The sequence below is a fragment of the Falco biarmicus genome, chromosome 4 (genome assembly GCF_023638135.1).
Source record: "Falco biarmicus isolate bFalBia1 chromosome 4, bFalBia1.pri, whole genome shotgun sequence".
NCBI classification, from domain to species: Eukaryota; Metazoa; Chordata; class Aves; order Falconiformes; family Falconidae; genus Falco; species Falco biarmicus.
The window spans coordinates 35,478,749-35,494,313 of NC_079291.1; the positions used below are offsets into that span (position 1 = coordinate 35,478,749).

Here is a 15,565-nt window from a genome sequence, read left to right on the forward strand (position 1 = left end):
TGGCCACCCCCGCCCGGTAAACAAGGTCACGGGAAGCGGTGCAGGGCCGGACCAGGCCAGCCCCCCCCCGAGGCTCCCCGCGGCCTCCCCGGGCGGGGGACGGGGGACGGCACGGGGGGGGCAGGGGGGAGCCCTGCCAGCGGCTGTCACGAGCCGCTTGGCGCGGGGAACGTTCCGTTAGGGGCGGGGGGGCGGGGCCGCCGGAGCCACGCCCCCCGGGGACTGTAAATACAGGCGGCGCGGGACGTCGCCTGCCACAGGTGAGGGGACAGCGCGAGTCTTTACGGCACCTGCCGACCGACCGACCGACCGACCTGCCGGGTTACCTGCCGCCCGCCCGCCTGCCACCTACCCACACATATACACACACCTATATACCCCCCGACAGACAGACCGACCGACCTGCCGGGTTACCTGCCGCCCGCCCGCTCGACTGCCAGCTACCCACACATATACGCACACCTGTACACCCCCCGACAGACCGACCGACCGACGCCCCGGGAGCGATGAAGGCCGCCCGGATCGCCCTGCGCACCGCCGCCCCCCTGGCAGGGGCCAGCGGCGGCACCAAGAGCAGCCGCAGCCAGTTGCCGCGGGAAGTGGAGGAGTTTTCCCGCTTCTCCCCCTCCCCGCTCTCCATCAAGCAGTTGTTGGACTTCGGTGAGAGGCGGGACGGGCAGGGGAGGGTCGGGCCCGGCGCCGCGGGGGGCGGCCGCGACGCCGTCGCCCCGAGGGTCGCTTCCCCGCTGAGGGGCGCGCCCGGGGGCTGCGGCGGGAGGGGGGGGCGGGGGCGGCGACCCTGCCCCCGCAGGGCTCCGGGATCTGACTGCGCCGGGGCGAGCCCCCTCGGGGACCTGCCGGCGGCGGGGAGGTCGCCTCGGGCGACCACCCTTGGCCTCGGGCACCCGTCGGCCGGGTGCCAGGCGATGGTGAGGCCTCGATGACAGCTGAGGATCCGCTACAGCCCGGTCTCGGGGTGGCGATGGGACGGGGGGCCGAGGGCTCGGTCAGCCGGCGGTGTTTTTCCGCGGCGCTGCCCGCTATCGGGGGGAGTCGCTAGCCCTGCCCCGCCGGGGCGGACGGGCTGTTCCCAGATCCGATTACCGGCTGGCGGCTGTGAGGCCCGTGCTCACATGACGCTTCTGGACGTCACCCCGACGCAGCCCGTGTTTACAAAGGCTGGAGTGCTTCTTCGAGAGGATTACAAATAAATCCCGTGTCTAAATGGGAAAAGTACAACTGTTCCTCCCAGGAACATGCTGTGTCTTGCTGTCATGTAAACAATATTCTGCACAAACATGTACATACGCTTAGGAGAACTGGCCAGTAATGGCATGATGGTTACGAAGGAATAGTCCTGAAATCTGTGGAAAGACAGTGATTTGTAGCTGTATTTTGACACTTCTCAAACAAAGTTTTTATTTTGCATTTATTCATAGGATCAACTAATGGATGTGAGAGAACCTCTTTTGCATTTTTGCGACAAGAACTTCCTGTGAGGTTTGCAAACATACTGAAAGAAATAGATCTTCTTCCTGATAAATTACTAGGCACTCCATCAGTACAATTAGTAAAAAGCTGGTAAGTAAGAACTACTTGAATTCAGCCTGTAAAATAGCATAGCTTTGACAACTTCATTGTAGACGTTTTGAACAGTAGAAGACAGTAACAAAATAAACTAGAAATGCAGTTGCTTCATCAAAGCTGGACTGCAAACTGTTACAATGCTGGCCTTTTCTAAAAATTAAATGGAAAACCAACACTGTTAAATTATTATTTTAAATAACTGATAGAGCAAATCTCACTTCTTACTCTTGAAGTAAGTAAAGACTTTACTATGTTTTTACATAGCCCTCAGCTACACAAAAATGGGAAAGCAGGCTATATGTTTGGGTCTTTCACTGATGGAATTGCTACAGAGCTTCTGTTCCATAGCATCTTGCCTTGGCCTGCACAGCAAGCTTTTGGAGTTCAGTTAACAAAATCTTGTGGTTGACAGTGTTGAATCTGATTTAACTTCACTTTACTGGCACAGTTGCAGCATTTGCAAGGATGTCTGACATAAAGGGCAAAAGTATTAGAGTTACTGTAGCAACTGTTCTTAATCTAGCAAACAGGTGTGCCTTTGCAATATGCATCAAGGCTGTCAGATGTTACCACAGGAGGCTCAAGTAATTAGCTTGTGCCAAAGCGGATCCGATTTAGAGTAATTATGCTTGGATGGCTTCCTGATCAATATTGTCATTTGCATCCTCTTTTGAAATGCCTGTCTTCTCAAGAATTGTAATGGGATCCGATGTACCTAAAGTGAGGGTTTAGATTCCTTTCAGGGTGGCGGGCACAAGAAAAGACTTAAAATTTCCTGGGGGTTTAGGCAGTCAAGAAGTATCCATCTTGGATTGAACTTGAATACTTAAAAGATAATTCAGTCTTCTAGCTGACTTGTGAAGAGTAATGATTTGGACAAGACAAAAGTATTTTTCCTGTTCCTAGGCTAATAAAAATCAAAGTAATAGCATATTTCTTGTGTTCTTTTTGTAATAGGTACATCCAAAGCCTGATGGAGCTGGTTGAGTTCCATGAGAAAAGCCCAGATGACCAAAAAGTCTTATCTGAGTAAGCTTGTCATTTGTTTCTTTGAACTTTCTCCCTCACATTCTATCCTTTGCAATACAGTCCACTTAGAATGACAGCTGTAATAAGCCGACTTTGATAATAGTCATATTTGATATAGATAGCAATATTTGATAATAGATAGCATGAAGTGTTGTGCATAAAGCAACCTGATTTAAATCTCTCATTATGTTTAGAAATACTGCAGATAAATATGACCTGTTGCAGCTCAGTTTCAATGGCATACTGCCCTCAGTCCTGGCAGAGAAATAACAACAAAATATCTGTGATGTCAAATCCCTGCTTTCCAAGATGTCAGCTGGGGATCTATTTCCCTTCCTTGCCTTCTCTTCAGCAGTGAATCTGACATGGCTAATGATTGCACCTTCTGTATTAAAAATATCAAAATCTTATGCTTTAGGTCAGTGAGGAATTTTACAAGAATGAAAAAATAGGCTGTATTTTAATGTTAAGGTTGTTATGCACTCATCTGTGCTGCTGTGGGATTAGATAATGACATTGTACAAAGCTTGCCTCAATGTAGTCCTAGAATAATGTTCTAAAAAGTTCTTTTTTACCCAGCTTTATAGATACATTAATTAGAGTCCGAAACAGACATCATGATGTGGTTCCTACAATGGCACAAGGAGTAATTGAATACAAAGACACTTTTAAAGTAGATCCTGTCACCAATCAAAACATACAGTATTTTTTGGATCGTTTCTACATGAGCCGTATTTCCACCCGGATGCTAATGAACCAACACAGTAAGTAGAAATATTTATCTGAGGAAAAACTTCAACCTAGTGAGAGACATGTTAATGTAACTATTTCTTAAAACTTTTGATCTGTCTCTGATGACTTTGTGACACTGAAAGGTTAGAAACTCCATCTATGACTTTCTGTAATTAGTCTAGTCTAGAAAACAAGTTTTCCCATTACTTTTGTAAGTCTTGTGCAGAATATGTAGGGATCTCATTATTTACATCTGAAAAGCCTTTAGATGTTGAACTACAGAAAACCCAACATAGTTTAGCAGTAGATAACATTGTTTATGCCTTTTGTGAGTTAAAACACTCTGTATTTTATGTGATTATCTGTTGTGATCAGTGTGTAACTCTAAATTTAGGGCTTTTTAGTAGTACAGTATTTGGGATTAAATACAGTATTGTTTTCATCTCAAACAGCCCTTCTTTTTGATGATAAGTCCAGCTCGGGGCATCCAAGGCACATTGGAAGCATTGATCCTTGCTGCGATGTTGCTGAAGTAGTGAATGGTATGTGTTCTCAGATCCTTAACGTAACTCTTCATGATCAGTGTTTATATCTGATTGCAAGCAATTTGGGTAACCAATATGATGTATATGATGCTGGCTGGCTTTTATTAAAATTGCTGTAAAGCAGTCATAACAAAACAAAAGCTTGTATAGGACAGAATTTAAAATGAAGTAACAGTAAAAAATCTTTTGTAGTAAGACCTAGAAAGTGGCAGATGAGGTAGGAATTAAAGTTGTCTGTGGTATTGAGATCGGCCTTACCTCCTGATAAGATGTTTGTCTTACAGAATTATCAAGTTTTACAGAGGATTTGCCCATGCTGCTGTAATTGCACCCACTGTGTGCATTAAAAACTGAGAATAAATAGGCAATGTTACTACTCATTTGAGATGCAGGCTTATGGTTGGTAACACCTTAGCAGCTAATGCAGTTAACCATATTTTGCCATGCGTTAGCAAGAATTTCTACCGTGTTTGATATTACGCTTCACATATTTTATTTAAATATTTCAGATGCTTTTGAAAGTTCCAAGATGTTGTGTGACCAGTATTACTTAACAGCTCCGGAACTGAAACTTACCCAAGTGAATGGTAAGACAAGAGCTTTTACATCTGTCTTCCTATCAGTCACTGAACTGCTGCTTTCACTGAATCAAAAGGCTCCCATTTCTATAGCCATAATGGTATATACCAGTTGGTCTGTCTTGGGCTAGTTCCTCTTCACTTTCTGTTCGTTCTAGGCAGCTCATTTAGTCTCCTGTGTGAGAACTAGATGTCATTGTATCTTAAACGCTAGATTTCCTGAGGTACTATTTAGAGTTTGAGAGAAGTTAGGACTAACCTGTACTTAGAAGTAACATGAGAAGTTCCTAGAGGGGAGCTCTGTATCTAGGGTGAGGAAGTGGGACTTCTGACTGAAATGCTGCTTCTGGTCCAAGCTGCCTGCATGTGTCTGTTCTTGGGCAGTTTGCTTAACCTCTGAAATTCTTTACTTTATAGAAGGGAATTAATACTTGCTTTTATTCAGTTTATTTGAAAAGAAACTTACTAAGCAAGTGGCAATTACAGTCTAAACACTGGTATAAGTACATAAAGTTGTTGGCTCATTTGGAGCAGGGGGACAAAACTGAAACTTGATTTTCTTGTTTGTTTTGGCATACTGCTTGCTTATTGTAAAACTTGGATGCAATACAGAAATTCCACTGCCCTTTTCTAAAACTTGCTTTTATTTTTCCCTTCCTCTAGGAAAGTCTCCAGGAAAGCCAATTAATATCGTATATGTCCCATCTCATCTGTTTCACATGCTTTTTGAGCTCTTCAAGGTACGTCAGTATAAACTGTTTCTTCCCTTAGTATGAGCAGAAGCGCTGATACTTGAAATCTCTAGCTAAATTAAGTAAAGTTTTGCGCAGGACAGTGAGGTTTCTAAAATTTTTCTTATTTGATAAATAGCTTTGGCAGTTGGGAAAGGGATGATTGCAGTTTGTAGGAGAGTATTTGGGTGCTTATATGTGGTAGTGAATGGGACACGGTAAGGGAGGGAGTGTACAAGTGGGACATGAGGTTGTGGCCACCACTAGTCTCTTGCTTTCAGAGATTACATCTGCAGTGCAGACTTGCCCTGGTGCCTTTTGTGGAGTGGGTGGTGCATCCTAAACTAGTGAATGAGGCTGAACTACTGTGCTGTCAACATGAGATGCAGAATTCTGGCAGCCTTTAGCAACTGCTGAATTCTGCTCTTCTTGAGAAACCTGGTGACTTTCAAGGGAGTTAAATGTTTAAATTACACTGTCGGGCAAGAATAGTATTATCTTTCACGTGTAGAAGAGACTTGGCTATGCTTAGTCACTTCTAGGTGCAAGACCTCCTCTGCGCCTGTTAAGCTAAACTGCCAAGTGTGTCCCTTGGTAACAAGGCACTGATAGGTACAGAGGGTAGTGTGCTCAGCCTCTGCATAACCAGGGGCATGGTATGATTTTAAGTGCACAGATCTAACAGTCTGATAATGATGACCTTCTTTTTCTGTAGAATTCAATGAGGGCAACTGTTGAATTCCAAGAAAACAGTCCTTCCCTTTCTCCAATTGAAGTGACGGTTGTTCTGGGACAAGAAGACCTGGCAATTAAGGTATCTTGTTGGGCTACTACAATATGGGCTTACTGTAATCTTTATGATTGCATATGCTGCAGCAAATTCTATTAAAGGAAATTCCAGCCTCTGACAACAGATCAGATACTATGCATGAACAATCTGTTGATAGCCTCCATTATCTAACTGAAAAATGATATGCTGCAAAACAAATGTTTGCATTTATTACTATTGGAAAGGTTTGTTCAAATAAGTGTCTTAAATAACAACAATCGTATACTGAGAGTGTTAACTTTATTGTCTATTAAATCAGGTTTCAGACAGAGGAGGTGGTGTTCCAGTAAGGAAAATTGAGCAGTTGTTTAGCTACATGTATTCCACAGCACCAAGGCCGAGGATGGATGATGGACGAAATGCCCCTCTTGTAAGATATTTTCAATACTCATGTTGCTAATAAGGTTTCTGTAAGTGGTGGACAGATTGGTAGGTTAATAAATAATGAAACACTGTCTGTGTTATGCTTTGTGGGAGCATGTGAAGATTATTGAGCCTCATAAATATGAATTAACATTTTCTGAAACAGATTTTTAATATCTAGCTCGGTGGAAAAAAACGTGCTTTTAAAGGTGTAAACAAAGAACAACACTCCAACTTGAATCTAATCTTGGTGGTGTTTTTTTTCTTATACTCCAGTGATAGTAATTTACTTGGTCTTCACTCCTACTCAGTCCTCAAACATAGTATGATTTATGCTGTCTTTATGGAGGCATGCAAGCACAGCTGGAGTAGGCTTAGACTATTGATTTTTTTTTTTGTTGTTGTTGTTCACCAGTAGTAAACTCCTTTTACTAATGAAGCTGTACTAGCAGAAAAAAGGGAGGGAAAATACAGAAATGTAATGGTAAAAGTAGGACACGTATATAAAGCCTTCCCTCTTCCATGGAGATCTGAGATATTTTTTTTTCCCTGTGGTTCTGGTTTTTTTCTTAATGGTCAGTTTCAATATTCTGTATGCAAAGGACTTTGAAACAGTTTAAAATCCCTGAAGACTTTCCAGCTACTTATTTTTTTATTAGCTCTTGCAACTTAAAATCTTTTTTGTACTTTTATTTTTAGGCTGGCTTTGGGTATGGCTTGCCAATTTCTCGCCTGTATGCTAAATACTTTCAGGGAGATCTAAATCTCTACTCCATATGTGGTTATGGAACAGATGCTATTATCTACTTGAAGGTATGTATTTTGATTTGGTTAAATAAAAGATAAACTAGCATTAATGCAATGGGGTACCTAGTGAGTGTCATTGTAAGGTGAACATTCTCTGCTCATGGGTAGAAAACCCTTCATCTTTATTAAGAAAGGCTAGGAAGATTTGTAACTGGTATCTAGAATTAAAAAGGTTACTTGGCTTTAACAAGTTTACTTGAAAAACTACTACTGAGAGCCCTGTTAGTTTTCAGATTGTATTAAGATGTGTTATCTCACTTGCTCCCAGTACTTTGTATTCCATGAACCAGTAGGTAATAGGTGTGAACAACAGATCTGGTTTCTTTACTCTTGACAGCCATAAGGTCTGTATAAGCTAATCCGTAAAAGTCTGGTACCTGCTGTTATTCAACATCTGTCATATATGGGATTCAGGTATCAGTAATCTTGAATACCTGGTCTATAACATAGACTGCTGCTTTTATAAGTAAATAGGAATACCTGTTCTTTTCTACTTTCTGTGCTTACTCATGGGGGGGAAAAACTGGCTTTGAACTTCTACTAGTAAGCCAACAATATAGTCCAAGCACACTGAAGCACAACCAGAGAAGCAGTACAGAAGGAAGAGATGGTTCAGCTATATACATATTACATTTTTATTTAATTTCCCGATAGAATGTGAATTTAAGCTGCAAAATATGGAAGTTGGGAAGGAGCATATTTTAAAGTTTCTGTGGAACTTTGTAAATGAAAGTTCATGTCTTCCAGCACTACCTTGAAAAAAAGGGGTTACAGGGTAATGCTTAAGGCCTATAAATGCATAATATCATTCATTGTTACTGCATTTGTCCTGCCAAATTATCCAAAGCAAACTGAAGGACTTAAACTACTGCATCTACTATAGAAACACTTGTGTAAATAACTGTTTTGGGGTGTCACTGCCTTAACACTTGAAATACATTGTGAATTTTTACAAAGTGGCGTTATTGAGAGTTAAACTTTTTTCCTCCTTGATTTTTAGGCGCTGTCAACAGAATCTGTGGAAAAACTCCCAGTTTTTAACAAATCTGCTTCCAAGCATTACCAGGCTACCTCAGAGGCAGATGACTGGTGTGTCCCAAGTAAAGGCCCCAAGAACGTATCAAAGCAGAATGCAGCAATCTGAAGAGAAGTTGGTATCCACACACCCAAGGGGATCAAGCTGCCTCATCAAAAAAGGCTAGTGTTTGGAAGTATTCATCTGCCTCCAAACAAGCAAATTCTTCCATTTTGGGACTGGCAGAAGAGAAAACAATGAGTGTTACAGCCTAGGCTGTATGCACTGCATGTGGAACCTTGCTGTGGACTTCAGTATCAGGAAAATAGGAGCACATACGTCTTTAAAGAAAAGATGTGTATAGAGGAAAATCAGATGACCATTTTTTTCCTTATGATCAAGGACTTGATGTGGTAAAGGTGTGCAATTTTTGAGTCCTGTTTAATGCTTGAATTCTGAATGCTGATAAATGTCAGTTATTCTGCTGTATATTTTTCTCCTAGAGTAGTTGTCAGCAGTTTATTGTATTACAGAACTTCTCAGGTAGATAGATAACACCTGTACTTTAAAGCTTTATCTAAAGTATTACAACATTTGAAAAAGATCCTCTTAACATGGCAGTCTTGTAGCAAGATACAAACAGCATTCAAATAACAGCCTGACCGAAAGAGAGAGAGCCCTAGGAGGTAAGGAGGAAGTGTTTTCCATGTGTAAGGAAGTCCTGTTTCAAAAAAACCCTGTATTCCAGTAATAATTCTTATGTGATGCCTTGCTCTGAGTTGCATTGCTAGATTATATTAATCTTATGCTGTTCATGGAGAACTAGTCAAGTAAGGCTCCTATGCATAAGGTAACTAAGTAGAATTGGGATAATTTAGACAGCTACTGGAAAGAGATGGAAAGCTAGTTGGTTATAGCAGCTGTAAGGTTAGGCCACAACAAGCCTACATCCCTGCGCTCCAGAAAGCATGTGCCAGGTCAGTCAGTCAGGATTTTCTAAGAACTGGAGTCAGATATGCAAGTTGAACAGAAAGGTTTTGGTGATCTGCATTATGTAAACATGATGTGAGAAACGGCATGTTTAAAACATGATCTTATGCTTCCTTTTTGTTGTGCTGTTAGAAGGTTAGTGGCTCAGTACACTAAACCAAAATCTGCCTATCTTTGTCACATCTGCATTGGACCACACTAGCTCAAAATGGTACATGGGCATTCTATACCCTGAAAGCTGTGGTGAGCACTGAAGGTCTGTTTGGAAAGGTTTTCAGGAAGAGTGGTGTTGGAATGAGGATTTTTATTCTAACTGTCCATTGCAATGGAAAGGACTTAAGAAATGAGAAATTTCAAAATAGGAACAGTGCTGAAAACTTAGGAATATCAAAATAGTGGGGAAGTGCCACAGGAACAGTGCCAGTAGGGGAGTGCTGTTGGGAAAATACTGAAAATACTCCATTTTCAATAAGCTGCTTCCTTTCACATCATCTCTGTGCATTTTCCCCCTTGTAAGCAAGGAAAACTAAGGAACAGAATAGAAATTAAACTAACGGACACTGCAAAACTGGCCAGTCAAAGTTCATCAGGACTGTATAATATTACTTTTTTTACTAATTGGAGGATTATTTTAAGTGATGTGGTCCTCTGCAGTAAGTCAAGTACAGTGTTTAAAGCATCCTGCTCTGTCATATATGACAGTTCTCTAAAACAGATGTGTATTTGTTGGACAGAAAGCTACTCCATACTCTACATATTAAATATTGTTTTAATAGGAATGAGAGAAATCTGGACCTACCTTTGTTTTAGAAGTCCTATTAGGACAGATTTCTCAATCAAAAATAGTACTCTGATATACTGAACTTCAAAAACCAAATTTAGATTTGTTGGTGGTAACTACTGAGCATAATGACTTCAGTAGTACATCAAGGCTGTTTTTATCCCAGTGAATAAGCTGCAATCACCAAAGGTCACGAGATCATGTATCTGAGCTCAGCTCAGTGAATGAAATGGGTAATAAAAATGAAGTATCTTTGTCTAGAATATACAGGTGTGAAAAAGCTGTCTTTGCTGCCATAATATATTTCAGTATTTGTTGATTTATTTTTTTTGTGTTGAATACATGGTCACAAAAACATACCTAGGTAGTCATTGTTGTGAAGTAAACATAAATAAGACCTCTGCACCTGCTAATGCTTGAACATGAGTTGTGATCTCATGGTGTACTGTACATCTGTAGCATAGCTGCAGCTACTTCAGGTAGGAGCTGTAACTTCTCGAAGCAGCTGAAGCACATGGGTGCTGTAAACTACATCTGCAATGCTGCTTGCAGAGAGAAGCTGCAGAAGATATTCATGATGCAGACAGAGGAATGTATAGCACTTAAGGAACCCATGTGGAATCTGTAATAGTAATCACTTAAGGGCTATCGATATAGATAATACAGTATCTTTTTCAGCATTTACTGAATTTTTATTCCTGAAAGTAGAGCTGTAGTTTTAAGCCTTGTACTTGGATGTAGATGTTAAAATAATTTTGTAATAAAATCTTCTATATGGTTGTCTGGTATCTTTATTTTCTTCTAAGAAGTCTAGTGCAAGCAAGGGCCTTTTATTGTAAGTGTTGTCAAATGGAGTTGAGCAAAGCAACTTTCATACTGTGTCAAGTAGGTGTAGCAGGGGAAAGAAACCCTGCAACAAGGGTTGGCTTATGCTGAAGTGTTGTATATGCTGAGTTTATAGTACCTAAAATCAGTACATCACCTTCCTCTTGCTCTCCTTGCACTTTACTCATCCATCTTCAGAGATGAGAATTGAGAACCATGTACATTCTACCCTTTCAACTATTCTTTTTTTTTTTTGTTCTGCAGTGAAAAATGTAAAAATTCACCACCAGTTTTAGTTCTACATAAAAGAAGACATCCGTTCTTTTTCCCCATCCACCCTTACTGTCTCGCAGTCCCTAGAGACAGGGTTTTTCCAAGATGAAATACATAGACATGCATTCTGTCGCCCACAGCAGGCTCGGCAGATGTACACGCTGCACGTGGGAGCCAGGCGTGCCATGGATGTGGCAGGGAGGTACCTGCCCTGCTGAGCGGCCTGTGTTGAGCACATGTCTGTGGCAGGCAATGCATGGTCTCTCTGCAGCGTGCTGCTCACAGGCCACCAGTTCCAGCCAAGCTCTGGCAGTCCAGAAGGTGCCAGAAGTTGAAATTACTTTTTTTCCCTTCTCCCCACACAAACCCAGTGAGTGACAGAGGCCATGCATCCAGCTCCTGATTCAGCAAAGCTCCTGAGGTACAGGACTAGCTTGCTCCTAGTGCGTCAGAGGTTCACTGAAATCAGCAAGTTTACTCATGGCTAAAAGGCATTCTGGTTTCACAGGAGATAAGCAGATGTTGCACTTCCCCCCCCTTTGCCCCCCCCCAGTCAGGACCTTTACAAAGCCAGGTTCCTGATGTCAACAGAAACCACACCAAAGCACCCTATGTTTTCTCTTCCAGATCGTTAACTAAAAACCCATACGCTGATTTTGTTACTGGTGCCTTGTGCAGATTAATCTCCCTGGAACCTTGATAAGCGGTTGTTCATTATCATCTTCTTCCTATCACTTAACCAAGCTTTCAAATCCACCAGACTTTGCCCTTAGTGTGCAATAATGTCCTTCCTAGAGCATTATTACAAAACAAGCTTTGCTACCTTTGATAAGAAACACTACTGGACTGGAAAAATAGATATTTTTTTTCCCCCCTTATGGTAGTGATGACGATGACAGGATCAGGTCATAACCCCCAAGAATTGTCTGCCCTTCGATTCTTGAGCGGTTTTGGCAAACAGAAGGCAGAACTCAGCAGTTTATGATCCTTTAGCTCAGCAAATTTGCGGGGGTGGGAACAGTGAAGAGGAAGGGGCACACTGCTGGGTTAACATCATTGGGTTTGCATTCCCCCAAAGCTGACAATGTAATTCTAGATGCTTATATCGCAGTCCCGTCTCACAGGCCCTAAGGTGGTTTTGCATGTCCACGCTGGCATGCGCATTCAAGATAGAATGACTGACTCAGTACTGGGCCAGATGCTGCTCCTCCTTGCAGTCAGCAATGAGAAAGCAGGACATGACAGTCCGTTTCTCAGTTGGTCTTGCTTCTCTCCACTCACTTTGTAGGCAGGAAAGGGCAGAAGATCCCCACGGACAGTCTGAATTCTTCCCTGCAATCTCGAGTCTTGGGTGGCACACCAAAAGGCTGGAACACAGTCCCTGGTCCTCAGACTATTCTGAGGCCTCTTAGTAAAGTAATATTGAAGTAGAAAAATATCTATGGGGTATCAGGAGCTGCTCCCCATCAGCTCTCCTCAATATTCCTTCTGCAGCTATGAAAGAAAACCAAAACAGAGTGCAGTGAATTGTCCCACATAGAATTAGCACAGATTTTCCTGTGTCACTCCTTTCCTTTGCAGTTCCTAGCAGGAAGAGGGAAGAGAGGAAAGGACCTACCTGACTTCCTGCGGTGTGAGAGGGACAGCCTCGAGGAACGAGCCTCATGCTGCCTTGCTGGAGCCATGTCCAGTCGAAAACCTGGACAGACCTGCAATGTGGGAAACACAGCAAGAGGAGTGAACCACCGTTCCCACCATTTGGGGCTGCAGAGCATCCTCCTGGAAGGCGACAGAGACTTTCTAGTTTAGGACAGCCATACTTTAAGTTGCTCTACTATGATGTATCCAGATATGACCTGTCTGAAAGGCTCAAATAAGAAAATCAAGTGAAAAAAAGGTAATTTCACTGTTGTTCACATGCTGGGCTTCCTGTACTATGTCACATTAAGGGACTGGACCCGAAATCCAAGAGCCTTGGCATAGGATTTGGCACACCAAGTACAACACCTTATCATGACACTACATCTGTCTCTGTATGTATGTGCCAAGGTATAGGTTGGATAACTAAGCTCCCTCTTTCGTGATCAGAGCTGATATATCCACAGGCCCCCAGAAAGCTATCAGCTCCTCATGAAGCAGACACCTACTTCTGTCCAGCTGAATAGCTCTTCTGTCTTCAATGGCAGAGTGCAACCGACTGTCATGGGCCCCAGACACCTGGGGCACACGTAGGCACCTGCATTTAGATAGCTTCAGCTGTGAGCTGGCTCCCAGCTAATTCAGTTACCTCAAAATAGACACCCAGTGCTATCTGAGGAACCTTGGAGTGCTCTGTCTGTCTCTCACCTGGCACTCCAGAAGACCAGAGATCTTCCACAGGTCCTTTGTCATGTCTGCCAGTCCCATGCAAATCCCTTGTGTGGATGTTCTTGGCTTTCGCAAGTATCAGCAAATGCTTATGTTCAGAAAAATGACTCAAATCCCCTTACTAGTTCTGGCTGGTGGTGGGAGGCTGGAAATACAGAGCTCAAAACAACGTCACTGCTGTGTCATTGCTGCCCAGGGAAGATAATGAAAAATCCCAGACAATATTTATCCTGCAGCAAATGCCAGTGGGGATCATTCCAGATGAATGCCGCTGGCTGCTGGCACAAACTGTGTCAGCCTGGAGCTGCTGCTGCACAGCTTGTCACCACTGGCTGCACCCCCCAGCATTGCGGGTCTCTCTGGGTTTGGGCTGGCCGTGGTGCCACATGGCTGCAGGGGACAGCACGAGGCTCTTGGCTTGGGGCTCTGCACCCCTCACGGTGGCTGTGCTGCCTGAGAGCTCTGAGCTGTGCTTGCTCCGCCTGGGACACCCAAATACCAGTCACTGGGCAGAACTGCTACAGAAAATGATGAGCTAACTGTAACCGATGCCGCTTGTTACATACCATGAGGCATGCCAAGAAAGCAGATGCATTGAAAGCTCTTTTCTGAGTGTTTGTTCTTTACAGTGGTTTTCTCTTCCCAGCAGCTTTACCATCCACAACACTCCTGGTTGATTTTTAACAAATTAACTGAGAAATAGGGTGGAATACCTGGCAGGGTTATTTGTCCGTTCCTCCAGTCGCTGTGGCATGCAGCAGGGTTAGCAACGTGCATCGCAAAGGGTATTGGTGACCTGGAGTCACTCCCTGCTTACAAAGGGTATTACTGGAGGAATTCAACCTTCACGCAGGGGTGGAGCAGATGGTTTCTACCACTCTAGGTATTAACAGATATGTGTTGTTGCTTCACAGACTGCAGGATGCTGTTTGCTCAGGTGTAAAACTTCATTTGTGTTGACACAGAAGCACTTGTTTGTGCTTAGTTAGGGCCTGTTATAAAACCCTCTGAACTCCCTGGACAACTTTCCCTGGCTTCTGATCAGCTTTGCCTCAGGTTTTACATAAGTCCACAGTGAAGAAAGCTTCATTTTCAAGATCTGACCAGGGACACTCTTAAGTTTATATTATTCATGTTACTTGTGGAGATGCCCAGAAGCCTTCTGCTGGCCCCAGTCCCTCCATGTGCTTTGCCTCTGTGGCTTTGCCCTCCTGTTCCTCTGTTCTTCCCACTCCTGCTGCTGGTGCCAGGCTGTGTGTGCTCTGAGCATATCTTCTGTAGCTGAAGGATAGGAACAGTGCTTTGGAGGCATGTCACACTTCAAAAAGCTTTTGATGATTTTTTTAAGGCCATTGGATAATCAATTCACTTGAGGGGGAAAAAAACCCAAAACACCTAAACAAACAAAAAAAATCATAGCACCTTCTGCCTGTTCCCAAGCTTCTGTCTTTCAAATGACAACATCCATGTCAGAACAGCTGGAAAAATGTCAAAACTATTCACTGGAGTGCCATAAATTGATGCAGGCAGACCTTGGAAATGATATTACAGAGATTAGTATTCAAAGCTGACCAAAAAAGGTTTTCATCCTTCTCCAGAGAGTTGTCCTTGCCTTCTCCTTTGCTCTGCAGCAGAATGATGTTCTCCACCTGTGAGTATTGACATTAAGGGAGAGGATGTGTCTTGACTTTAAATCTGCACTACCACAGTCAAACAGAGCAGAGGAGAACTGCAGATCTTCCCACTTCTTCCCAGGAATGAACACACTCACTGCTATAGGAAATGAGAGTCTTGGGGGAGAGGGTCTATCCCCAACAGCACACTTTTCAGAGGGAAGCTGTTCCATTTCGTAAGAACAGAAAGAAGATTCCAGCAAAGCTGTTGACAAAGGCCGAAATAAATGCTCTTCACAATTTCTTTGAAGCATATTAACACTGGAAGGTTTGGCCTTTTTAAAAATGTAAACATTTTTAGCAGAATATCGGTATATTGGTGTACATTATGTTAAGCTTTCACTTACGAAAGTTTGGGGTTTTTCCCCCCAAATAATAGATTCAGAAGCAGTTGCTCAATTGTTCTCATGTTTATAGAGTATGGGTATGGAATACAGAAT

At 43.0% G+C, this 15,565-nt stretch overlaps 1 protein-coding gene and 1 long non-coding RNA gene across 3 annotated transcripts; one reads left to right on the forward strand and one right to left on the reverse strand.

Annotated features, from left to right (window-relative positions):
- The first annotated feature begins 239 nt into the window (after positions 1 to 239).
- On the forward strand, positions 240 to 10,767 carry PDK4 (pyruvate dehydrogenase kinase 4). The gene is made up of 11 exons (XM_056336723.1): positions 240 to 660; positions 1,440 to 1,581; positions 2,545 to 2,616; positions 3,196 to 3,380; positions 3,801 to 3,890; positions 4,403 to 4,480; positions 5,135 to 5,211; positions 5,918 to 6,016; positions 6,291 to 6,401; positions 7,094 to 7,207; positions 8,202 to 10,767. The coding sequence occupies exons 1-11, from the start codon at positions 507 to 509 to the stop codon at positions 8,343 to 8,345; spliced, it is 1,266 nt and encodes a 421-aa protein (XP_056192698.1). The 5' UTR covers positions 240 to 506; the 3' UTR covers positions 8,346 to 10,767.
- Positions 10,768 to 11,720: 953 nt separating this feature from the next.
- Positions 11,721 to 14,252, reverse strand: LOC130148126 (uncharacterized). 2 transcript variants are annotated; one of them, XR_008821474.1, is made up of 3 exons: positions 13,432 to 14,252; positions 12,704 to 12,794; positions 11,721 to 12,579 (listed from the first exon to the last, which is right to left on the reverse strand). It is a non-coding gene; the product is annotated as an uncharacterized LOC130148126 (long non-coding RNA). The 2 variants fall into 2 exon arrangements; XR_008821473.1 differs by having other exon boundaries at positions 11,722 to 12,579; positions 14,019 to 14,251.
- Positions 14,253 to 15,565: the final 1,313 nt, after the last annotated feature.